Source organism: Wyeomyia smithii, chromosome 2 (genome assembly GCF_029784165.1).
Source record: "Wyeomyia smithii strain HCP4-BCI-WySm-NY-G18 chromosome 2, ASM2978416v1, whole genome shotgun sequence".
NCBI classification, from domain to species: Eukaryota; Metazoa; Arthropoda; class Insecta; order Diptera; family Culicidae; genus Wyeomyia; species Wyeomyia smithii.
Genome location: NC_073695.1, coordinates 108656565 through 108684264, shown reverse-complemented (window position 1 = coordinate 108684264; position 27700 = coordinate 108656565). Strand labels below are relative to the sequence as shown.

At 38.2% G+C, this 27700-nt stretch overlaps 1 protein-coding gene across 1 annotated transcript; it reads left to right on the top strand.

Moving 5' to 3' along the window:
* The first annotated feature begins 4044 nt into the window (after window positions 1–4044).
* Window positions 4045–26423, top strand: LOC129720810 (polycomb group protein Psc). Its single transcript, XM_055672570.1, has 5 exons — window positions 4045–5160; window positions 5872–5962; window positions 20907–21107; window positions 21545–21758; window positions 21869–26423. Exons 1-5 carry the CDS (start codon window positions 4989–4991, stop codon window positions 25229–25231), a joined length of 4041 nt encoding a protein of 1346 aa, XP_055528545.1. The 5' UTR covers window positions 4045–4988; the 3' UTR covers window positions 25232–26423.
* The last annotated feature ends 1277 nt before the right edge of the window (window positions 26424–27700 follow it).

The following is a 27700-nucleotide window of genomic DNA, read 5'->3' as shown; positions in this document are numbered from 1 at the left end:
AAAATAATCAGATTTTCGATGAACGGGTAGGATAAGAGTGTCTTTAAAAGATAAGAAATAAATTTTATTAGAAAAACACTTCAAATATTGAAAAAATAGTGGCCCAATTAAGGGTGGAAATAATACTGCTTTCCTTATTCCGGCATGCCTTATTTCGAACAAGAGCTATCATCGAAATAACGCCGCGAATCATAGTTACCATAGTTACCATAAATTTGTTATGATTTAGTTATTGTATAAAATTGCTACTAAAATGGGAAAAACGCCGGAAATTTGTTAAAAAATATACTGAAGCAGCTGTTACTGAGTGTCTATAAGCAATAAAAAGTGGTGTTTCGACTAGAGAAGCTCGCAGGCGCTCCAATGTTCCACGATCCACCGTAATGTTCCGTGCAAGAAGCAAGTGGTCAGGAAAACAAGGTAAACAAACTGCATTGACTGCCGCGGAAGAGGACTCATTTGTTCGCTGGATAACTCGGATGGCAGGTAAAGGATTCTCTATTATGAAAGAACGGGTGCAGTCTACAGTTGATCCAGATCCAGAACTCTCAGTGCGTAAGCCAAAGTTAGTTTCATCAGCGGCAGCTACGGTTGAAGAGATGTATTATTTAGACCTGGCCCAAATTAGGAAATTGTTGTGGTCCAAATAAGGAAACGGTGGCCCATTAGAGGAAACTGAAGCGATGATTTATTTCTGTTATTGTGAGAAAATAGAGGTATTACCTAGTTGTTTTTCATGCAGAAAAGATGATAAACATGTTACTTCATGTTTATACATAATAAAATACTTAATTCAGTTTAGATATTTACACTTTTTCTTGCAAAATTTGCAGCTGCGCTACTAAGTGGTCTATTGAAGGCAGTTATACCCTATGTTTGGTGAGCCAGCGTGGTCCAAAACGCTTGGTACTGATTTTTATCGTGGGAAACTAGCTGTGCCTGAGGGTTGTGATTGCGTATCGTACAGTGTCGTACAAAGCAATTTACATCTTGTTCACTATGATGCCTTTAGCATGAAGAACGTGACACAAAAGGCATACGAGGTACCAGAAGTTCACTCTCGATGATCAGATGGCAGAGAAAAGGGTCTGTTTCCGCGAAGGGTAGATGGACGCGCCGACTTATTCCAGGAGATATCCGAATGGGTCGGGAGGCGCCATGAAGAAGTGACACAGATTCTGTCAGACCATGGCCTCTTCAGGCAGTATCTACACAATTTCGGGTACGCGGGGTCCTCCATGTGTCTCAAGTGCGTGGATGTGGAGGAGACTGCTAAGCATGGCTTCTTCGTATGCCTTCGTTTCGCGCGGGCGAGGAGCAATATAATTACAGTGAGCGGGCCAGACACTACTCCGATCAACTTAGTTCTGAAGATGCACGAATACTCGGACGTCTAGGGTATGGTTTGTGCAACCGCCTCTCAGGCAGTCCTGTAGCTATAACCTGTGTGGCGGGTCAATCACCAATACGCCAGTGGTAGCTAATCGCCAGCTATCTTCTCAGGTGCTTGTGAGCAGATTTCCCACTTTGAAAGAAAAAACATGGGCAACATAAAGGACCATAATATCTTTTTTACGGTTGTTGAGCTTGATTTGATTAAGAGAGTTTGAGCTATTTTTTTCATGTCTCCTCAGCAGGTCTTGTGTTGCGAAAATGGTTGAGGAACGTAATTACTGTATGTTTGAATCTTAGCTAAGAGAGACTGCTTGTACAAAAAGGATCGTCGCAGTAGTTTAGCACGCTAGCGATTGGTTGTGAAATATGTGTCTTGTGCCTTGTTTGTCGCTTTGTTAGAGTGTCTTGTTTCCTGTGAAAAAGTTAAATTTTCCTTTCTTCCTGTGATAGGATATCGATATTTCTCCAGAGAAGCGCGCACAAATCTTCCAAAGGACGATGATATTAACGATTAAAGTGATATTACACTTTCATTCATATCAATTTTTATTAGTAAAATAGTCTTTTATGATTCAATCGGTCACACTTTTGTTATTCTATTTTCCAGACACACTCATTTCTAATAGACGCTATAATTCATAGAATCCAATTAGATCATCGTCCATTCTTGATTTCTTCATAATCTCCTGGGACCGATTATTTAAACCATTTTCAGGCTTCGCCTCTACATTGGAATTATCGAGAATGAATTTTCGTTTTCCGCTATCGTCTTCCTCGACTTTCTAGTAGCTCACTCAGGCTTTGCTAGAACCGAGCTAGACCAGGAACAATCCTTAGAGAATTTTCCACACAACCTTCAGTTGATCTTCATTCGTTGGTTTTTTGTTGCCTTGAACGCTTTGAATTTGGTTATACACTACTGCATACAAATACAAAGCTTATATAAACGGATGAACAGAAAAGAAATTATTATATACTTCTGTATGGATAACGGGTAGCGTAGTGCGACGCCGATGCTGGTTTCAACATCGAAATGACACAGGCAGACAACTAATATATATAAAGGCGCTCGACAGCCACAGGATGATGATGATGCTTTTGGGATGTAGAAATACGGCGGCAACCAGCGAATTTTCTCCCAACGCTACGTTCCCGAAGGGGTCCATCTGCACAGGAAGAGACACGGACGAAAAGGGGGAACCACTGTTCGTGAGTATGTATGAGTGTGCGATTGTATATTTTAGTGCACGGGCTGTTGGCCCACGGTGTAATAATTTTGCCCTTTCTGCCTGCATGAGGGCTGGTGGTGTGAGGAGCATTATACAGAGCTTGTTGAGAATGGGGAAGCGCGTTTTAGTTGCTATGTGGTTGCTTGGAACCTGAAAAAGTGTACTTACGAAAACTTCAAGTTGCGAATGTTTTAAAGCAGTGAATACTCGATTAATTGCTTCAGTTTTCAATACCAGTTTAAATTGGACTCCGAAATGTTGGTTAAACGATGCTTTTAAAAACTGCAATATATGTACGTAAGTATCATTAGACAACAAACAGTAGTTTCAGCATTTCTAATGTAATTGAAGGGATACCTAGAAAGAAAAAAACATCTCCCTTGAATAAATTGAGCCTGATACGATCGAAATTGTTTCACGATTTATTTTACAATTTTGGTTCGTGTCGCTTCAAGCCTTATGTACTCGAAAGGGAGCAGCTGTCGATGTTCGTTCTTCGCGTTGAGCTCTCTTATTTACTTTAAGTAAGCGCGCTTGGAATAGCAATCCGCTCTCACACACACATAAACATCTAAAGCCATGTTCCACTCGTTGCAGGGTACGTATCGTTGGTGTTGCTGATGAATGGTGGTGTAAGCATTAACAGAGAAGTATTTGCGCAGCTTGCAACATTTATGCGGATTTTAGAAACAGGCGAGTAAGATTACGATTGAGCATATTTCTACAGTGATTTTTCTTCATCCGTAGAATTATCTTTTTTTTTTGCATGAGACTGATTTACTTATAACTTATTGGTTTCTATCAATTAACTAGCGTAAGCTGGTTAGTGTATTGAAAAAATATTCATTCGATTAACGCTCATACTATTCAACCATTGAAAAACGCACTTCAGCTAATTGAAACTGTGAATAAAAATGATTACGAAAGTATGCCTCGATAGGGAAACCAACAGCCAAGCTATAAAACGAAACCAAATTAATTCCTCATTGTTATGTAGTATTCAAAGCTCGTACAGTTCGAATGCGGGCGAAGCTGATTATATAAAAAGGCAACACTTATGTGATACTCGTCGCTGACGGAGCAGCAGAGGGAGAAATCGACTGCAGACACTAGACCAAACACTCACACCGCACTTGAAAAGGAGGGTGTGAGTGAATGCTATCCAGCTGCCAGAGCGAGACGATTCCGACAAATAAGAGGGGGATCAAATTTCAAGCTCCTTCGCAGTACGGCTCCCTGCAACAAGCGACTATTCACTTTTTGCTGGTAGAGAAGCGAACGTTAACTGTCCGTTGTGTCAGTGTGTGTAAGCAAACAGCCGCATTGCTATATACCTTTCGCCCTTCTGACAATCCGTAGAAGCTTATGTGCGTGCAGCTGTTGCCGCTTCTTTGGTTGCCTGCCACGGTGGTAAATAGGAGCTCAGTTCAAATTGAAACAGCATTCACGTTGGTTGTGTTTCTATTTTAAGACATCCAGTCTCTGCGGTGGTATACTAAAGAGTACCGGGTCGTGATACTATTTTTCGGTGAATAACTAGCTATTGAGAAAAATATATTGAACAGTTCAACCAGAAAAAAGCGGTTCCAAATATATGCCAAATTTTTCAAAAATAAATGAAACGCACTCTGTTGAACTTGCAAGTGCTTGTCGGTGTATTTAGCGGCTTTCAGTATTTGAATCGTTAGCAACATAAAAGGTATACCTGCGTCTGTGTAAGTAATCTCGGCATCGCTTGTATATGCGTTCGCACACAGATATACACCTCAACGGCAACCGAAAACGGTACCCACTGTGTGCGGTTGTTGAGCCAACATCATTTAGTTGTCAAACGTGGACGAGTAAGCACTGCACGGTGCATGCGGCCGGCTGTCACAAGGCATAATAGAAAGAAGTTTTTGTGAAGTGGAAAACGATAAGCGTGTAGAGAGAGATAGAAAACCGGAGTAAGTGTACCAAGAAAAAGAGTGAGAGATGGTAGTGAAGACCTCAGCATAAAACTGGTTCGGTTGCGCGCGCTCAATCAACTGTTCGTACTGCTGGCGTGTATTTTATTATTTTTCGACAATCTGTGCTGTGTTCGCCGCTCGAGAAACGCGAATAGCTCCGGTTGGGGAATGTGTATTAGTGTGTGGCAAAGAGGCTTTATATGGTGTTATTAAATTGGGGCTGCATTAAGAAATTGTTTTCGATTCTGTGCTGAGTGATGGAAAAGGCATTATGTTTTTGTGTTGAAGAATATGTGGAAAAACACGAATTTAAAGTTTAAGCAAGAAGAACGCATCGGACGATCGGAATACCGCCCGTTTGGATTACACAAATTATTGGATTAGCTGTTTGGCGAGAAGGATACAACAGGAAAAAATGTCGACAGAAGTGGCTAAGGTGACCAAGACAACCACGGTTGTCAATGGTCCCGAATCACCGTATAAGCCGGCGCGGATACATCTGAGCTCGGTTAACCCTTACATTACATGTAATCTTTGTAAAGGTTATTTGATCGATGCAACCACGATAGTCGAGTGTCTACATTCGTGTGAGTATCAACTTACTGTGCGAGCAAACATTTGAAAGACGGCTACCTCGCCGATTACAACGGTGCTCTGCCGATACGAGTCCCAAAACAAATCTTCCCGTGTTAGATCCTCTTGAACGGTTCTCTTTCAAGGATGAATTCCTTTATCCTCTGCTTCCTGATGTTTCCAACTCTTCGTTCTCCCATGTGCTGCCTAGGGATATAAGCGGAATAATAATAACCTTCGCTTCCAACACGGCTAAATATTTCGAGCGGTAAAAGGGACTGAATTATAAGAACTCTTCTGTTGGCGAAAACGCTCCCTAGATCTTTTTTCTCTCTTATTTTTTGCTAACGACTCAAACCTCAATTCAAAATTGCAACACTGGATTTTTTCAATCCCGTCATGCGAGGGCAACTGCAGCTTTTCGAAAGGCCCAACATTAGTCGTCGTCAACGATATTATCTTGCATCATTTATCATGCTTCCCTTGGGCGCTTATACAATCTGCAGCTGAATTTATTATGGATGAATAATTTGATTTGCTCATTAGCACAAGGGAACCCCTATTTCTTGCGCCACCCGCAAACGGACTAATGGCTCTTCAGCCAGACACAGATACGAACAATCTAGAGGACAAGGGCTCAGTAAACAATATTTCAGGACGAAAAACATCCTACATCACCGTCATCGTTATTAATATTTGTCTTCTCCATCTTGCATCTCTTTCAGTTTGTCATAGCTGTATCATGCAACACTTGCGTACGGAACAGTACTGTCCTCAGTGCGAGATGATGATAAACAAAGCGAAACCGAACATCAAGTAAGTTCCTCTCTCATTTGCTTCCTTCGGCTGTAAATGCCAGCGTGTCCCTCGTACGAGAATACGACTAACACAAACGAAACGCCTTGATAATACGTAATTTGACGCACCGTAAACATAAATTTGTCAGGAAAATACGTGCACATTGTCTATACTGCACAAGACGTGGAGTGAAAAGGAAAACTTTTGGGGTGCGCACCATGTGGCACCATGTGTAGCATGTTAAGGTTGATAGTAGCTACCATTGTTTACCAATGGTAATGGTAGAAAAAAACTCTTAAACTATTGTCTTAAATCTTATGCTTTAAACCATTGTTATCAATTTTAGAAAGTAGTGTATTCTAGGATATGAAATTCTCAGAAAAAAACACTCACAGCGATAAGTTTGATGGTATGCGTGCCTGCTTCTAATAACTTTTTTAAAGCATAGCTTTTTCAAGTTTAAAAAAGCCGGTAAATAACACACTACAGAACGTTGAATAAGAAGGAGTAAAGAAAATGAAGCAACAACAACAGTCTGAACTACGGAAAACAAAAAACTCTACATTTTCACAGAACAATGTGTTATCGACTCTCTGCAGCCTTTGACCAAGCATGGTACTTATTTGTTCAGGTACACGTGAGCGTGAAAGACACCTCGAGGCCGCGGAAGCCAGCTTCGCCGCAGAGCGGATCGCTCCGCACCGTACCGCTCGGCACCGCAGATCACAATCATGCCAGTCATCGAAGCGTGATTCTTATGTCTATCTTCAGCCGGCCGGTAACAATACACGCAGCCAGCCGACGATTCGAGCGGGAGCTGTGAAAAAATAGCGGGTCACGTCATCTGGGACGACGCAGCGAAGTGCCCGAAGGGAACGGAAGTGGGAAACCGAAGATGGAAATGGTTGAAAGCAAGATTTACTGGTGCGATGTCGGGGACGGGTCGGATGGTTCAAAAGGCTTGCTGCAGAAGTAACGATTGTGGTAGAGGTTTAGAAACGGTATGGAATTTCATACGATAACGATACGACAAATGGAACTATTCGTCAGACGTAAATATTTACTTTTTGGATATTTATAACCTAATACCGAAACTGATGGCAAATGATTAATTATTTTTTGATACTCAAAACTAATGACTGGCAGCACTGTGCTTAGTAATATGTCACTCCAAATACGACTGTAATAAGTCTACTTCATATCCGTTTCGTTCAGTCTTGTGTACTCCGGGTCGCCCGGATGCACGTAAAACTGGATGCAAAGCATACACATGAAAACTGAACGACATTTCAGCATAGCAAAAAAACTTTTCCCACTGTCCCATCGTAGGTCGGCCGGCACGAATGTGTCGAAAAATCAATAAAAAGGGGAAATGTGCCGATTTTTCTCACCGCTGCTGCATGCCGTGATCTGTGCCATAGAATTGAGGCTTCAGCAGGCCATGTACTAGGCGATCCAAAAATAGGATCCGTGTCATCCATGTGGACTCTCATTTCACCAGTGGCAGCTGATCAGATTTTCCAGGTTTGATTCCATTGGAAAGATTTGTAATGTAATGTTTTTTTTCATATCGACTAATAACTAGACTGATGTGTGTGCCTAGCAGTCTGTGGATTTGAGCGAATTTGATTTTAAATATTTGAAATTGTGAGTTTGAAGTTATGAGCACTCAAAATAAAATATAGCTGTAATGCAATGTCTAATAAAGTGTATGCATTTAATTGGATCTAGATTTCAATACAGTTATTGATTATGACAGGTATTGTAGAGTTCCTTATTTTCCACCTCTTTTCAAGTGAGAATTGTGCTTTTTTTTAAATCAAAACGTTTATTTGACACGGCACTAGCATTGTGCTTTTGAAAATACCTGAATTTTGTACGATTATCTTTTGAAATATTTATTTCGATTTTCATTCTGAGTTAAGCACAGAATTATTATTATTATAATTATTATTATTAACAAAATATGATTATCGTAATTAAACATAACATTTTTCAATGATGCAAGTGTCACATGCAGCCCCCCTAAACCATAAGCCTGTCCTATGTGGTTCAATGAATACACAACATCAAATCACAATCTGGTTTTTTGTTAGGAACAATAATTTACTTACATGATACCGGCTACTCATTATTTTTGGATCGCCTTGTTCCTCCTGTAAAATAGTTTTTGCATGGTTTTTCATCAATTCAGTTCATTCAGTATTATGCAGTGCTAACAGAAACCATTTTCAATAGCGAAAAAAATACATTTTTAATTTTCACTTCCGATGAACGTGAACGCAGCATCCCTTCAAATACAGTAGATTTTCATCCTTGTAACGAACTGTCTACCCGGACGAACACATACGATTCATATAGATTCTCTAGGATTCCTCTCATTGGATTCCTGAGCGTCCTTGAAAAGGATTCCTGAAAAAGAATCCTCAGGAATGCCCTGTATATGGCTCTAGGATTCTTGAAATAAGAATCGTGAGTGGGAATCCTCCGGATCGAGTTTGCGATTTCTTTCACGATTCCGTCACCGAGTTATAGGTATCCTGGGGATGGATTCTCTGCGTGTTAGTAAGGGTGATGAAATATTTCACGGTCACGCAATAAATTTTGTGAAAACTCAATCAACCGAACATCACCTTTCCACAGTGAGGAGTTGCTGGTCATCGACACAAAATTGAAAATGAAAATTTCCTTTCAATTATATTTTTCCAATAATATACTATTGTAAAGTCAGAATCCAAATTTTAAGAGCATTACGACAAAATTTAAAGTTTGCGTGATTTTTTTAAGTGTACTAAGCCAGCGGTTTTTGGCGTTTTCTTGGAAAAAAATGCAATGGTACGAAATATGCTGGACCCTCAAGGGTAACTTGAATCTTGATGACGCCTAAGGAAAAGTTGCCTGTAAAACAGTGGAGAACAATTTCTTATCATTGGATAATATATAATCTCATCAGAATATTCAATAAAAAACAGGCGTAATTTAAAACTAATTTTTTTTAAAAACAAGTTTAAAAATTCAGATGGTAAGGTTTTGCATTATTGACATTAGATTTTAAGGATAGCTTAGAAAAAATGCATTCAAATGCATAAAGTCCGATTCTGCGGAAAGATTGGCAAAGTTCCCTTTTTATCGAAAAGAAACATAGAGTGTTTGGCACACTGGCACAAATGGCTTGTACTAGTTTATAGTAACAATGCTTTCGAAAATGTTTAAATATAATTAATCATAATTTTCGCATTTTCATGTTTACTCATCTATATTTCGATATTTAACGCAGTGTCAAAGACTAATCATTATATTTGGAGTACCAGCACCAAAAGCGTGTGATATAATATACACCTGTGTATCCTACTATTCAAACGTAAAAACAGTCATGAAAACATAAACCATGACATAATAAATTACCTGTTAATTTCTTCAGACAAAATAATAAATTATTATTTAAAAACTGGAAACATAATAAAGATAATAAATTTTTATTGTAAATCAACACAAACCTTCAAGGTGGAAGTGAAGAAAAAGGATAGTGCAAAAAAGAAGCAATATAAAACAGTCACACCATATGATCCGCTGAATGAAACTTATTTTTCCATTGAATTTCTTTAATATTCTCAATAACTAAATAATGTTTCTATGTTTTTGTTTGTTTTTGTGTTTTTTTTTTAAATTTTGAAACCGATATGAAATTTTCCTATAACAGTATATAAAAAATGTAAAATCCAAAAAAGTGTGTCATTTAGAAGCGTAACGTTGAGCATATAATAGTATATTATTGGAACACACAACTTTGTACATCCAACACAAACGAGGTAGATTCTGTTACATTTGAGCAAGATTTTTGTTAACCAAAATCGAGACTTCACCCATTGCATTTGTATTGATGCAACGATCAGGTTCATTTCTTTCCCCTTTATTCACACATAAGCAGAATCTCTCCGATCAGCCTCAAATTAGCCTAATTAGAAACATTACTGTTTAACCATTTATAAGGCAGTGGCAACTGTATTTCCACCAACCAAATTTTTTTTTTCGCTGCACTTAGAAAGTTGTTTTCAAATTTGACTGAACCAAGACTTCTACAGGTGTCTTAAAACACTTCAGTTTTTTCTAGGACTGCTATAATTGTTCAATATTGATTTTGGGATCATTTTTATGTGAACAAACCGCGATTTCAGACCGTCTTCAGGAAATTCATTTTTAATTTGGTGAAAACCCAAAAATTGGTAAGTTTTCCACCAGGAACTTTCTATTCAGGACCTACTGTGTTAGACTATGCAATTTTTTTCGTGAAAATACATGGTGCGTTGGACGACAAATTTAAATTTTTTTCCCAAAATTTTTTTCTGGATACCACTCGAAAAATCCTTTACTTCGATCTTTTCCATGCAAAATGAATGAAGTCCTACTGTTACATTCTAATTACTATGATTTTTCATTTTTATAATTACAAAAAATCAAGCTTACAATGCAGATGCAAAAAAAATGCTTCCATCTTTTTTGGGGTTAACGGGCAGAGCAACTATATTGCCACCAACGTTTGTGCGGTTAATGAGCAGTGGCAACTATATTGCCACCAATTTTTTCAATTGATTCAATAGTTAATTTTTAACAAGAGTACATTTGTGTTGTTCCTTCTGTAAGGAATACGTTTTATTGAAATTTATGTAGATTCCTTGCGTAGTTTTCACGGCTTTATGAAGGGTTAAAAGAAATATGTAATACTGTGCAACCAGAGTTACCGGAGATGCGAATGTTGTTCTAGATGGGCACAGTTTTGTATCTTCAAACAGGTCCAAATGAGTTTCGTGTAGCAATGAGTTTGTGTTTTCAACATTGTTGAGTCTCCTTGCAGGGAAGCAAATGTATGTGTTTCTCTGTAACGCAGTTCACAAATTGTGATGTGATTTCAAGACGCATATGAAGTCTTTGAAAACACTAACGTTTGCATACTGTCAAAGAAGCGATAACAAGATACACAAGTGTCAGATCTTCTCATATACCTTGCGAACTTCCTGTAACGTCGCGCCCCCTAACGACTTTCAGAAACTTTAATGAAGAATGTGTGTGAGTAATGTGCATAAACTATCGAATACGAGCTTGACAGTAACAACTACAGAAATGTCTTGTCTAACGTGCCAAACCGATAATACGCACACAGACGCAGTGGATGTTTCTAGAACGGGTTGAGGGCTTTTCGACTACAGGGAGCTGTATGTCTTGTTATTGCTCGTCTTAGATACTGTATAACCGGGAAAAAATGATGCTTGGCAGCTTCTGTCATATTTATTCTCTACTCCGTATGCGCACAACGAACAACCTAATACACGCACGCCAGATGAATCGGAGATAGAAGAAACGAATAACATGTACAACATATGCGACAGTATGTGTCGTTTCTAGACTGGAAATGTTAAGGGTGCAAGTGAAAATTTTGCGTGTGGCTGTAATAATTGTTATTAGATAGTCGTTCTCCCGTAGCATGAGCAAAATATATGATAGTATGTGTTGTTTCTTGACTGGAGAAAAACTTTATTACTTTTCATGTAAAAGGTTTGTTACCAATGGGAGCATGTTGCATTATTGCTTTTTTAGTAATAAGGAAAAAATTGCGTTGACAAGACACAAAACAAATACCTTCTACACAGACCGAGTTATTACCAAAAATGAGCTCAGAATCGAGTTTTTTTTGCTCTTCAAATACTGATTCTATTGACATACCATCTTCAGAAGATATAAGTATATAAGAATCCCCCCAACCAGAACTCCGCTGCAAAATTTAACCTTTCAGTCTTGCACAGAAATGCTGTTTTCAAAAAAGCTGAGGATAAGATTATCAAAAACAATTATGCCGCGGACACTTTTCTCCTATCGCTACTTGCTGTATGTCATCCAAACACACTACTTTGTAGAAGACAGAAAAAAGATAGCTTCTACACAGATCAAGTTATTGCCAAAATAAGATATAAACTATATATGTCTTTTTGAATTGCAGTTCCAATCAATTTCGTAGAGCGATTATGAGAATATTTCTCCCTGCGCAGGTTTCGTCTGCTAGTTTTCGCTTGAATGTTATCTGGAGGTGTACAAACAATGATATTCTTTTACATCTTTGAAAATAACTCGGGCTCCGTAGAAGTAATCCTTTTTGTGTCTTCTACAAAATTGTGTATTCCAAAGAAGTGCAAATATATGCTGGACATTATTGTTGCCTCCTAAATGCAACAATTTTTTTCGATATTCAAATTCAAAAAATCAATTTCCAAGAACTAGTCTGATACGAAATGGTGTATCTCCTAAACAAGAGGAGCTATGATGAAGAAGACTTCATCAAAGTTTTTTGTGATAGTATTATCTACAACTTTGCTAAAGACTCCATTTCTCTGAAGCGAGAGACTGAAAAGTTAGATTTTTCAGCACTACTAGCGGCGTGAATATAAACTAAAGTTTGTTATCATTTGTTGAGGCTTCCAATGCACTTAATATCTGCTGAAGAATGTTGGTCAATAAAACTAGTATTTGGGAGTGAATGGAAAATTTTCACTATTTTGAGCTCTCATACCACTGCACAATGGCCCAGAAACCGAATTTAGAGGTTAATTTGGGTCTAGAGCTCTATAGTAATATTTTAGAGAAAAACTTTCTTCTACAAAGTTGTTACATATGATAAACCACTTATTAAAAACTATCAAAAATTAGGGCGATCATAAATTTTCAATAAAATCGAGTATGTAACTTTTTTATCTTTGTAGATTTAAGAAAAAATTGTTCTGCAATGTTATAGCTTCGTTAATTTTAAGTAACTTTGTGTAAAAACTTTTTTTTTCTATCTCTGACAATTACCGTAAACTGGGGTGACTTTAATCACTTTTTTGATTGTATCTCAAATATTTTCAGAATATACTGAAAACAATATTATTCGATATTTTTAAAATAAGTACTGGCATGCATTGAAAAAGATTCAGACACTACTTCAAAAGTTTAGCAACATTTTTGCTGTTTTTAAATATGCTCTATAAATTTTACACCAATCATCATTCCGGGGTGACTTTGATCACTTCATTGTTTTGATGAATTTGGTGTAACACTTTGCTACTTTCACTAAATTGTACAGCCTTAAATGGCTTAAGCAAGTTTATAAATATGGAAAGCAATTTGGGGGCCATTCACATTCTATGTGAACAGGTTAGAATAAGATTCATACAAAATTTTTAGAATATATATGAATTGTTATCCACTGAGAGAGAATGCGGTCTAAAATCATCAAAAACTAGTCCACGAGAAATATGACTTATTAAATTGGCCAAATTGGCATGATACTTCACGTCTTGGGTTTTTGTTAAAAAGAAATATGTAATACGCTGTGGAGAATATTGGGACTCAACATTGCCTTTGAGGAAAAACTTGCAAAAATAACAATAATATGTATTGTTATAATATTTGTTCAACTTAAGAACTAATCTGGGAACAAAATAAAAACACTTTACGTATTGCAACTTGTTGTTTTGAATCTGCTTGAACCGACTGTTTGTATGCAACAAAAATCGCCAAAAATACACTTTATTTTCAATTAATATTTTAGCATGCAAAACACTCTACAAATAGCAGGAAATGCATGAGTAGTAGCAATGCGAACAAATATCCACGCATTCAGTGAAGATTACGACAAGTCCCAAGCACTAAGAGCGCTTTTTTACCACATTTTCAAAAAAGAGGTACAGTGATCAAAGTCACCCCGGTGGTCAAAGTCACCCCAGTTTACGGTATCGATTTAGATTAAAAAAACACATTTTTCACTCTAACTTTTTCATTTAAATTTTCACATTCAAACTGTCTTTAAACGACTTGTATGGCTTGTCAAGGGCAACAGATTGCAGAGCTGATATGGTGAATATCTCAATTCTACTCAAAGTTATTAATGTTTGTCATAAAAACATGCGTTCATTTCATTTTGTGAAAAATATCTCCTGGTCTCAATTCGAAGGGCACAATCAACTCTATATATGGAGAAATTTTCAAAAATATTTAATTTTTTATATGTGAGTAAATTCGATTTAAATATATACTTAAAATAATATAAATATCAAGTAACAATTAGATATATTTTGCGTGTAAAAGCACAATTTTTTTTGTTATTTTTTCTCAAAACTAGAAATAATTACCTGTATCAATTGGTTAAAAAGTTTTGAATTTCTGAAAGTAAAAAACATCAAATAAAGCCGTTTTTCATGGGCACCATGTTTTAAAGTTGGTCGCTTTAACGACCCAACGTAAAAAACGGTTGGTTTCTATACGACAAAGAGCTATACCTGCAATTTTGAGCACAATTGAAGCACTTTGCGTGATGTGTTCCGGAATAGGGTGATCATAGAAACAGTTTTATTCGTTGTGTTTTATTCTCAAAAATTCATATCTTTTGAGCCAGCTGATCGATTTTTGATCTTTTTGGATTAAGAATTGAAATTGAAATTGAAAGTAATTATTTCTAGTCTTAAGAGAAAATATTATAAAATATATTCTGGGTACTTTTCCATGCAAAATATATTAAGAAAATCACGCGGGCCATAATTTTTGTCATTTCTTTGTTTATTTAGAAAAAAACATAAAAATAACGGAAAATAACATATATTTGAATATTTCTCAAAAACAAATGAGCTCTTTAAATTGAGACCAAGAGATATTTTTATGTTTGCCCCAAAAAGAATCGCAAACAAATGGAAATGATATATTTGCCTTTCTCCTAGAAAGGTATAGCAATCACTTGCAAAACCGAAAGTAAAAAAGTGCTCCAATGGGCCGAATGGCATATATCACTCGACTCAGCTCGACGAGCTGAGCATTTTCTTTATGTGTGTGTGTGTGTGTGTGTGTATGTGTGTGTGTGTGTGTGTGTGTGTGTATGTGCAGATTTCTATTCTCACTCACTTTTCTCAGAGATGGCTGGACCGATTTTCATAAAATTAATTGCAAATGAAAGGTCTCATTGTCTCATAAGACCCTATTAAATTTCATTGTAATCGGATTTTTAGTTTAGAGGTTATGTATCCAAATGTGAAATCATGAAACATCAATATCTCAAAAACTACACATCCGATTTGAACAAAATTGGTTTCAAATGAACGGGCTACCTAAAATACCCTTAACTTTCGAATTTCATTAAGGTTAACCTTGTGGTTCAAAAGTTATGACAAGAAACGTGTTCTGAAGACAGTTAAATCTCACTCGTGTATCTCAGAGATGGCTGTACCGATTTTCATAAAATCAGTGTCAAATGGAAGGTCTAGTTGCTCCATAAGACCCTATTGATTTGTTTTGCAATCGGACTATTACTTTGACTGTTATGTTTAAAAATGTGAAATACAGCTATGAAAAGGAACATATTCCGAAGACTACTTGGACTCACTCACTTTTCTCAGGGATGGCTGAACCGATTTCCACAAAATTAGTGTCAATTGATAAGTCTAGCTGCCTCAGAAGACCCTATTGAATTTTACTGTAATCGAACAGTAACTTCGTCTGTAATGTACCGAAATGTGAAAATCACGAAACTTCATTATCTCAGAAACTACACAACCGAATTGATCAACATTATTATCAGACGAGCGGGATAGTTAAGCGTGCACTTATGACTGAAGGCGTGGTTTCAAAGTTTGGCTGCCCTATACGTTCCCATTTCATTTGATTGTAATCGTAATTAAGCAACCGTTATGTATTAAATTGTTAATAAAACAACAAAAGTCTATTATTTCAATGATTACAAGACTTATTTGAACATAACTAGTGTCATACGAACGAGTCATCTCTCAAACTTACAAATAACAAATTTCATAGCAATTTGATATGTGGCTCAAAAGTTATGGAAAGAAAAGAAATTCAAAAACTATTTAAAACGATACCTGCTCTGATCGATATTTGTGACCTCAATATAGTTTAAATGTGGTATCGTACTATTTGAACGTTCCAAATTCATTGATTCCTTGCGATGTGTTTAAAGTCTGCAAATGCACGGAGAATCGGCCATAGGATATTATCAAAGTCAAACAACAAATCGTTTGAAATGATTGGTTTTATCGAAATGACAACATCCTCGACTTTTGGCTTCTGTACATCGCCTTAATTCTGAACATATTCATATTGGGCGGTATTCGGCCATTTTCAGCAGATTTTCTGGCATCAATCTGACACCGGAAATACCCATATTGGGAGGTATTTAGTTATTCTGGCTGTTTTCCAGAAACTAAAAGTGGTCGTCTTTTAATTCAAAATGGTGTTCAGATTCAATGTTTGGTTTCTATGCATTATCTCGATATATTGAGTATTATTCTGTCATTTTCGACTGTTTCCTAGAAGTTGCCATTAAGCAATTCAAAATGGTGCCTGATTGGTTATTTTAGGCTGTTTTTTCACAAACCGGAAGTCGCCGTCTTGGATTTTAAAATGGTATTTAAGATCATTTCTGGCCTCTAAGCGTCATTCTGATTGAATAAACACCCATATTGGGTGTTATTCGATCATTTTCGGCTGTTTCCCAGGAACCGGAAGTCGCCAACCTAGCATCCTGGGTCTGTGATCGATTCCAGCTGCTGTGTATCATTCTAGTAACGGAGATACTCATGTTAGGCGGAAATCGGCCATTTTTGGCTGTTTCCAGAAACCAGAAGTTGACAACCTACAAAGCATAATGGGGTCTGAAGTCAACTTTTAGCTTCTTGCAACATTCTGGCTCCTGAGATACTCATATTGGGTGGTATTTGGTCATTTTCAGCTGTTTTTCATGAACCGGAAGTCGCCATCTTAGAATTCAAAATGGTATCTGTGGTCGCTTCGAGCTCCTGTGTATCATTCTAGATCCGGATATTTTTATATTGAGTGGAAATCGGCCATTTTTGGTTGTTTTCCAGAAACCGTGTGTTGCCATCTTACAATCCAAAATGTTACCTGAGGTCAATTAAGCAACATATTTGTTACCACTAAAACTTTCAATCACAAAATATGGTTCCATTTAGTTGATTAGTTCGCGAGATGTGCAGAAATTTGTGCAGAAACATGTGCTTCCAGAAGAGGGAGGGGCGTCGAACCATTATGGACATATTTGTTACCTCTCAAAACATTCTTATACCAAATTTGGTTGTATTTTCTTGATTGGTTCTTGAGCTATGCGAAAATTGTGTTTCATTTGTATGGTACCTCTCCCTCATAGAAAAGGGAGGGGTGTCAAACCATTATGCACATATTTGTTACCTCTAAAAATATTCACCTGCCAAATTTGGTTCCATTCAGTTGGTTAGTTCCCAGGATGTGCAGAAATATGTCTTTTAATTTGTATGGCACCCCTCCCTTCCAAAAGAAGGAGGGGTGTCAAAACATTATGAACATATTTTATACCTCTAAAAACATTTACCTGCAAAATTTGGTTCCATTTAGTTGATTAGTTTTCGAGATGGGCAGAAATTTGTGTTTCATTTGTATGGGACCCCTCCCTTCCAGAAGAAGGAGGGGTCTCAAACTATCATAGGAACCTTTATAGGCATCAAAAACCCCTAAAACACCCTAAAACACCCTAAAAGTCGTTCAAAGACAATTTCGATGTGAAAATTGAAATAGAAATGTTAGAGTGTGAAATGGGTTTTCAATCGGAATTGGTTCTTTTCAAAGATAGGAAAAATATTTTTTTTAACAAAGTTGCTTGAGCTAAAATATTGTAGAACCACCTTTTTTTCTCGTTGCTATCGAGCTCTAGATCCAAATTTCCTAAGATCCAAAAATCCTAAATTCGGTCTCTGGACCGTTGTGCAGTGTGCGATAAAAAAAAAAAACATAGGCAGTAGTCATAAAATTTTCGTAAATTGATGTTTATGAAACAGATCGGACTCGATTACACTAGTAAACACAGATTATATCTTTGAGCTCTAACTGGAAGCCATAGAAATTGTTTAGAGAATTAAATTGGTTTTCCCATGAGCCCACTTGAGCAATTACTCTGCGGCTTTTTGACACACTTCTGCATACACTAGCGGCACCAAAATTCACAGAAATGGTTAAAAAGCTATAATCATTTCTCGGCAGCTTGATTGCATCTTTTTCATCCCTTTCGTCGACCAGTGTTTTTAATTATACCGCATTTGATAACAGTATATAACTACAGTATATATGAATTTTTTTTTCATGATTGTTTTGTTGTTTTTGAATAGATAGGAAGCACTGTATTTTTGACTGATCCGTTTGAGGTTAGAAAACATATTTCCTTCAAAAAAGAATTATATATTGCAATTATTGTTTACATAATTGCAGGTAAATGTAAAGAAACATTTCGATCAGTGTATATTGAATTGCTTACTTTTTACTCTGAACGTCAACTCGTTTATTGTCTTTAGTGTAGACTAGACTAGACTAGAGCGTCAACTCGTTTATTGTCTATTTTTTATTTTTGGATCTTTCTAGGTTTTTTCTGCTTATTTTTATCTGTCTTTGTTTTTTTTTTCCTTTATGAATCAATTGAAGAATGTTCAATAATTAAATAAAGCCGATATTTTTGAACCCCTTTCCTTAGTATCAAAATTTTTCGTATGGGTTGCAAGACCTTGCCAAACAGCCTCCGCTTCTTCTCCACAAACGTCACGTATGTTATGGTCGATCACTTACGTCGTTTCTGTTTAGAGTAAGTCATATTTTTAATTGCATTTTTTCGTACATATTGTATATAATCAAATCATGCAGGGTGAAGTTGTTGGAACTATTTCGAAGGCTAATACAAGGCCACATTTGATAAAAACTCCTCAACGTCTATGCCCTAACGAGAATCTACTCGGATTTATTCTACTTTTAAGTTTCTTGGATATTCTTCCATAAAGTCGCTCTAACTTTAAGGGTGTACCACTTAGAGCAATTCTATTAGTTTCATTTCAAAGCTGAATTTTTTTTCTTCCAGATACAGCTTTAACATACCTTAATCAATGTAAAAAATAACATTTTGGAAGTAAAAATGTTCAAAAGTAGTACTGTTTTCAAAGTATGTTTATTATTGATGCATTTATACTTTTGTTTATGAAGTTGGACAATCCTGAAAATAGGATTTCGACATCAAACGAAGTATAGTTGTTCGTGAGGTCTTTTGACATCATTAACGTGAAACTTCAACTTAAGGTAAAACTTTGCACACGAATTTGATATAACAAACTAAATACTTTCCATCAGTTAAATAAATTTCAGACTCAAAAGTAATTTTAGAAAAGGGCGTATGTATTCAAGCGTACAGTTGATTTAAAGCTCTGTAGCTCAGAAGCTTTTTGTATACACAAACTTTCGCGGAGCAAGTTGTAAGGAATTTCCTATACTCTAAAAAAAACACACAAATACACTGAGAAACAAGAATTTATTTTCAGCAAAAAGTTGATTTAGCTGAGAAAAATATTAGACGAAATTTTTTTTGTATTTTTTTACATTTTCTGATATTGCAGTGCTGCCAAATGGACAGGGTGATTATATGAAACATAGATTTAAATAATAGAACAAATTGTTTTGTTATTCAAATGTTAAATGGTGCATCGTGCCTCAACGGTGCTTAGTACTCCAGGTACTACTATGTTTTTTTATAAAGCATCATTAATTCCTCACATCTCGGTTTAAGAAAGTATTTCTATAGAACTAAAGATTTCTGGGCTACAATGTTTCAAATGAAGTGTATTCTCAAACGCATATTTTTTTTAGTCGTCCACCTGAGAAAACTACTCAGTTTCTTAAGCGAAATACTTGTTCGAATATACTGTTTTGATTCAAACTTAGAACAGTCTCAAACTTCGAACACTTCACAATAAAATTCGAATTATTAGAGCTAGTTTAATAAAAAGCAATATTATCATACACCATTACGTTCCTTGGAATGTCCTTCACCCAGTGTTGTGTGGTACTTTACTGTAGGGCCACTTCCGGAGAATCAGCAGGCGTTGAAAAACGTGACAGTCAGTATACAGACGGTTTGCCTATCTATCTCTTAGCGATTACGTTGAAGTGTTCGGAGTTTGAATCAAAGCCGATTTCTAAATTCCCCTTGTTTTCGTGTACAAAATGTGTTCAAATCTGTATAAATAGCACTTAATTGCAACAATAATAAAATAACCAACATGCTAAACCTTTAACATCGATGAGAAAGTTCATTTTTTGTTGATTTTCATGGCTTAAGTGTTCGAAATTTGATGCATTACGGTAATTGATAATAATGAATAATAATAATAAGGTTCTCATAAGTATAAATTAGAATTATTTTGAATCAGTTTTCCTTCGGTACCATCTTTTGTAGTGATACTGATACCATTACTGAAATGTTCATTATTTAAAATGATTTATGGCTTTCAAACACCAGCCAACAGTTCTACGAAAGTAGAGTCGACAAAACTGCTCTTCACCATCCTTGATGGCCTGACATCAGCTGCATGCGTGTGTGGCGCCAAAACGCATGACATCAATGTAGACTCGTATATGTGTTGAACAGTTGTGGCGATGCATAGGCATATCTACCATCAGTGTAGAATGAGGTATGGAAACTGTCATGTGGTAGTGGTGCGAGCGGCTCACTGCAACTGCAAGCAAAAGGTCGCCTGTAGAATCGTAAACAATGCCTTACGGTACATACCTACTAGCAGCATTGCACGGCGCTCACAAAGTGGTCTAGTTTCTCTTGAATATAAAGTGTAATTAACATTTGAGCGTCAGAGGTTCAACCTTATACGCTTTACGCGCCACCGACAATCCAATGAGGTGCTACGGAATGAGACAATTATCTATTCTTCCCCGAGTGCATTCTTATGAATTCCGATCGGGGGCGACATATGCTTTGCGTGCACCACTCATTATACCACTTGTTTCCGCTTGGTTTTATCGAAGATCTGGCCCTAAATTCTAGTATCTATAATTGGACTACCCCCCATCGCTACAAATGAGTTTTTCCTTTTTTATTGTGTTCTTCCAGACCAGACGCTACCCTGCAGGCAATTGTTTACAAGTTGGTTCCGGGGTTGTACGAGAAGGAATTGCTTCGGAAGCGAGCCTTCTATCGGCAAAATCCGGAAATGGCAGCCTTGGCCACTCCGGAGCAGCGGGGTGAAGACACCGAACATCTCATTTTCAGCCCAAGCGAAGAGTTCCAACTATCGCTGGAGTACGCTGACAAGTAAGTATTCACATTAGAAACCGAAATCAGAAATCAATTTTCATACAATTAATTACGCGCGAAGTTCCTCCCAACGCATTCGCTGATATCATGACCGATGCGAAGGAAATCACTAAATACTCCTCACATCAAAACTTTTCCTGTTGAATTCCCCATCGGCACTCCTTCCTTCTAATAAATTACGTCGATAATTTATTTCCACTTGGTTCAATTTGTTCGTTAAAAGTTTTCGCTTGGTCGTGATAATTATTTCTCTCTCTTGCTCTCAAGCGCAGTCATTATGCCCTATTCTGTTTGCCATTGTTCCCCTTGACAAAGTTTCTGATGCCGAGCAAAACCGTAGCATTGCCGTCTGTTGGTATTTGCTTTTGCAGCTCGGAACGTAACATCAGCGAGCAGGAGTAATAACATCCTTTCTTCCTTTTCGTTTTGTACAGAGAACTTGCCGGCGACAACGAAGAGCTTAAACGGCCCAAGTATCTGCAGTGTCCGGCGATGGTTCGAATTGCCTGCCTCAAAAAATTCATCATCAACAAGTACAACATTCCTACGCATCTGTACTACGTGGAAATCATGTACAAAGTGCAAACGATTACCCTTCCAGATCATTATACTTTAATGGACGTCGCTTACATCTACACCTGGAAGAAAGTAAGTGTCCGTTTTCTTGTCTCTTTGTTGAAAATGCCATTTCCATCGGAATTTAATAAGGTTGATTAATTCTTCTTTTTTTCGCTGCTCTCGTTTTTCTTCCCTTGCAGAACGATTCGATGGAATTCTTTTTCCGCATTCGGACTCATGAAATGAAATCGGTCGAACTGCCGGAGGTGCCCTTGCGGAGATCCCCCAGCATTTCCACTGGCCGTCAAAGTAGTACCAGTGCCCTCGCTACCATCAAGGAGGAGGAGAACATCGATAGCAACGAGAACGTCACACTCATTAAGCCGAGTGATATCAAACGAGAGGAATCGAGTCTGACGGATGGAGAGGGTAAACCTAGTGACGACACTAGTTTGACAATAGCAACATCACTAACGCAAACGGTGATGACGCCAATGACGACAACCGCTGTCGCAATGCGACCAACACCGGTTAGTATCGTTGCTGGTGTAAGTGAATCCATGCTGGATGTGAAACCTAATGTGACAGCAATGGGCAAACAGCAGCAGCAACATGAAAATCGGTGCAGCAGTGGTGAACGCACTGGAAACGGTGTTTTAGTTGCCGTCCCTACCGTGCCACCGCCCAAGGTGAAGAAAAATGAATCGATAAAGCTGAAAATAGAAATGAACAAAAACACCTATGTTAGTATCCTGCAAAGTCCACAGCCGGATGCTGGCAGCAAGCATCATAAATCAGATAAATCCGAAAAAGTGAAAAAGAAAAAATCCGAGGATAAGGACAAAAGTGTTAATAAGATTAAATCGTCCAGTGATCTCAAAATTAAAATAGAAAAAGTGAAAGATGGACTAGTCAGTGTTAAGAGAGATGGGAAAAGCAGTAAGAAGATGCCGTACAAAGTAGAGCTGAGTGGTGTTAGTGATTTCAAAAACGGAAAACAAATCGTTAATGATTTTGATCTTAAGAAGGCGAAGAAAGAAGCGCAAAAATTGGATAAAAGTTCGAAAAAAGTGAAATCACCAAAGAGAAATTTAGACCTTGAAAAAGTGCAACCTTCAATAGTGCTTAAAATAGACCAAAAAAGTCCTGAACTGTCGACGTCCACCTTCAAAATAGTGTCTCAACCATTCGCAACATCTTCGCCAAAGCAAAAGGCAGAATTAAGCTTAGAGGACGAGAAATCACAGTTCCTAAATTCGTTCGAGTTGACACCAATCAAATCACTTCAAGGTAATCAATCAAGGTCTCCTTCCTGTTCGCCGGGGTCATCAAGTTCGTCGTCATCCACGAATAATGAGCCGAAACAGGGAAAACGAAAGAACAAAGACGCTCTAAATGGGCGATCCATGCCTAAGAAACCAAAACTCTCCGATGACGAAATGAAGGCTCTGGTTGAAAGAACCGTTCAACAGAATATCAAGTCCACTGTTAATAACAATGGGCCACCACCACCAAACTCGATTCCAATTCGACTCGTTAAGCCTGAGCTGGAAACTTCTCTTCCTGTGAAAAATGCATTGCCTCCTCAGCCTTTACCGATAAAGTCAGATCATTCGGTCAAAACCACTCCCAAACAGGACCTCAAACAAAAAGTTTTCGACTTCAAACCTCCGACTCTACCGCCACCAGTAGTTACAACCACGAACATCCCAGCTCCTAAGCCCGCTCAGCCCGTAATGATTGCTCCAAAGCCTTCATCAGAACTTTTGAAACGACCTGCAGTGCCTTCATTTCCGAAACCAATTCAGCCGACCAAGAAACTACCACCCCTTTTGCCAAAAGACGTCGATTATATGAAGAACAACAAACAAAAACTGCTAGAAATGAAACGATCTATGCAAAATCCGCCGATAATTTCTCCGAACAAGGACACAGAAATTAGTCAAATCAAGCCAGAACATGCCAAGAAAAATATTAAGGTGTACGGCCCCCCTGCGGACAACGGAAATTTTGCTGTACCTACCGCGATATCATCGGTCTCCAAACCAAAAGTGAAACAACATCGCCCCGTGAACTATTTGAACTACGCACTAATGAATGCCAACAAGGCCCCGGCCGGCTCCCGAACACCTATTCCTTCGTATTCAAATTCACCGAGCTACTCACCAGATTCACCGCAGTACAATCCAAACTTCAACATCTCGACTAAACAATATAAATATGCAAATCCACTGGCATATGCTAATTTTTTGCAAAATATGCTGAACGATCGAAAAACCAGCAATGTATCACCACCGCAGTCCGTACAAGAGCGGAAAGCTGAACCAGTGACCGAGAGAAAGCGAGCTTGTCCTAGTCCGGACAGCAAACAAGAACCGCCCGAGAAACAACCGAAGGTTCAATCATTACTCAATCAAATCAACATTCCATCTTCGCTTTCCATAACACTGGCCACCGAGGAGGACGAAGCTGCAAGAGAAAAGGCCCGCAAAAGTCTACCGGAGGACGACAAAAACTACATCGAGATCCTCAAACTACCGGAGATCTCAATTACAGAAGCGGAACGAACAACACCTCCTAAAACACAACAAGATACTTCGAATAAGAAACCAGCAAAAAGTCCTAGCCCCGGCAAGTCGGAAAAAAATAAATCCCAAAGCGAGGGCAAAAACACTAGTCTCGAGGCAGACAATGCATCGTTCCAGCAAAAATTCATCCAGTCAATTCGAGTGGAAAAAGAGCCGAAGGTCAAGAATAAACCAAGCAATAAATCGGAAAAACAACATTCGCCTGTATTTACACCGCCAGTTCCAGCCTCTAATAGTAACGCATTCAAACTTCCAAATGCCACCGTACTGAGCAACGGCATCGTAAAGCTGAACTCCTATCCCGAACTAGATCTCATCAACAAAACTAACGCCAGTCCAAGACCGGCGCTTTCGCCTCCCAAACCAATTGGCCCTAAACATGTTCCTATTGCGCCCAAACCAACTGGAACCTTTTTCCCGCCAACCGGTACGCCATCGATGCTTCCAACAAATCGTAAAAGCCTGTCACCTCCTGTTCCTAAGCCATCGGTATCCCCCGGACATCCCAAGTCAAAAACTCCGCCAGCGATGTCCTCCACTCCGTCGCATGCAGCGTTGGCCGCCATGGGTCCTATGTTCGGCTTGCAAATGAATCAGGATAACGCAAACTTCAATCAAGCGAAAAAAAATGAAATGAAACCGAGAAGGCCTTCACAAAAATCTCCCAAACCGAATGTTTTGGATTTATCGTCTCAGAATTCTCCGACAGCAGCATCCGCAGCGTTCGCTCCGACCGAGAAATCCAAGGACGCAATGAATATGCTAATGATGAACAATAATCTAAACAACACGCAGAAGCTCCAGGTTGCCAACTATCTCAACGAGGTGGCTAAGCTAAACAACAGTGGCATGATGGTGCCCCAAATGATGGGATTGCAACCGAATCCTTTCCTGAACCAGATGATGCAAGCCTATTACCTACAACAGTTGTCTCGCATTGCCAAAGCGGGTAACGACAACAATCTGGAGAAATGAGATTTAGCTAAAGGCGGCACGGCGACGGCGGCTTGGCCGCCTCGTGTGACGTCGACCTCGGCTTCAACAGCAGCGACAATTGTGATAGATATTCCTTAATTCGATTAATAATGCTGACGACCTTTCGCAAAGACGCAATGAGCGAGCGAGCGGCTCTCACGGAACGCTAACAGAAACAGAGGGAAAACATCGACAGTAAATCTTTAACCCATTATTTAGTGGATTATTGGTTTGGTCGTATATTCTCCGAAAGTTAAAACCTCATGCTGGCTTTTGGCATACCGGGCCAAAGCGAACAGACAGAAGACCATACAACTTGTATACGCTTAGAGAGTATCCCTGTAAATAGACTTCTCAGTGTTTGTGATCGGTGCTGTAAATAAGACGGACAATGTACGGTAGTTTATGTGAGAGGCCAACAACGCCACTGTTTTGAGAGAATCGTTACTTCGGTTGATTTCGATAGATTGATTGCTCGTTCGTGCACAAAACGGTTCCGGAGGGAAAAAGCGTACGAGAGAAAACGAGATAAAAACACAATAACAGTATTTTTTCTAGCCTTAGTAAACGTCAAAGCTAATGCAGGCAATTTCACTTCTCTCGTTACTGGTTGTTGTTACTTTTTTTTTGTTTGCCCGACTCAAGTCGTTTCCGAGCCTTCGTAATCTCACACGTATGTGAAGGGCATTTATCTTTGTTTACACTGCCGCCGGAGTCGTGTGCTCTCTCGCACGGTTTGCTCGGTTCGCTCGGTTGAAAGACGTGCACTTTAGGAGCGAGCCGGGGTTTAGCTTGGGCACTTCAATAGCTTTTTTTATAAATCTGTTTTTCTTGCTTTAGTGTGACATTGTACGAATGAGAATTCGAAGGCAAAGAGATGTTATGAAATAGGTGTAACAAGCCAATGATGAAGTTCGATATTGTTTATAACGATATGTATAACTATTTGTATGATACAATAAGTGAAATTGTAAATAGTACCTCTAAGAATACGAATGGGATGAACTATTTGTTGAAGCTGGCATTTTGTTATATTTATTTTTGTTTTCATTATGTTATATCTTTCATATAATTTTCCCTAAAAACTCAAATAGATAGATAATAGAGGTAACTTATGTTCCAAGATGATAATGAACGAATGTAGAAACGTGAAAACTGTAAACTATGTACATTTGAGATCAAATCCAGAATAAACATGTAATAAATTTATTGCAATAATTAATTGCTGTCACAATTTATGAAACAAAAATATCACTCCAAAAGATTTCGTAAAGTACACAGGTAAGTATGGCTGTCTGGATATTTCGATTTGTTCCTGTTTTTTCGTTTGATTTCTCTGGCAATCGTTGCTGCAAGCATTTTCAGCAAAAACATCTCTAGTTGCTGTCTTCGTTTTTATAAAGTTTTTACTCACTCATCCAAAATACTTCCTTGAAGTCTGCATTTAGAAAAATTGGCCATCAAATATTACTCGATAAACTCACTGTGTCAGACTTGGATCCTGCACATCCCGACAATTTACAAACGTACTCGGCGTACCAAGGGGAGTAATTTTGGTCCTTTTTATTTTGTTTATGAAGGATGTCGCAGCGCATCTTGGAATAGGATGTCAGCTGTTCTACGCCGTTGGTCTAAAGACTTTCATTGTTTTTGACTATTTTTCTGACCGTCAAAAGCAGCAAGGATTGTTGGATATTATTGAGGATTGGTGTCAAAAAATCCGTATGACTATAAGTGTCCAGAAATGTGTCATAACTTCATTTTATCGATGTATAAAGCCCATAGAAGTTGGTTTTACAAACGGTCGTAAATCTTAGGCTCCTGTCAATGAAATCAATCACCTTGGAGTATTGCTTAATGATAAATTAACTTTTGGGCCGCACCGAGCTTATGTTATCGACCGCGCAATTCGTCAACTAGGATTTCTCATGAAGATTTCATCGTTGTCCACCGCTTAAATTCTTTGTACACAGCGTTGGTAACATTAATTGTGAAATCGTCAGCTGTAGTGTGGACGCCATACTAGACAATTTGAATAGAGAGGATGGAAAGGCTCCAAAATCGTCGCAGACAGGACAGGCTGAATCTTGTTTCGTGTGAAAACCATTGCAATCTGTTGGAAATTGTTTCACTGGGACGTAGAAGTTATGATTAGAGAATTTGACCGCCCGGCTCTTTTAAGTAATTTTTTTTGAATACTCCTGGTCGAATTCAACGCAGAATAAAATATTCTCAACGACGTTCAATCGCGCTGTTTAAGGATATTTTGAACCAACTACAAGAATTATCAACTAGAGAAGAATTATTAACTACCTTCAGAAGTGAATTATCCTCCCATGGCAGTTTTTGTAGAAGCTATGCTGCCAAAGGACTTGCTGTTGATGCTATCCCGTTGGTAAAATTGGCAGGACTGCTATTACCAATGGAACTACTGAAGTTCCTGAGAAGCAGAGTCGGATTTATGATGAT

Coding starts and splice junctions, on each gene's coding strand:
- LOC129720810 (XM_055672570.1), top strand. CDS start 4,989: ATGTCGACAGAAGTGGCTAAGGTGACCAAGACAACCACGGTTGTCAAT. Junction 5,161..5,871: donor AGTCGAGTGTCTACATTCGT/GTGAGTATCAAC, acceptor CATCTCTTTCAG/TTTGTCATAGCTGTATCATG. Junction 21,108..21,544: donor TCGCTGGAGTACGCTGACAA/GTAAGTATTCAC, acceptor CGTTTTGTACAG/AGAACTTGCCGGCGACAACG.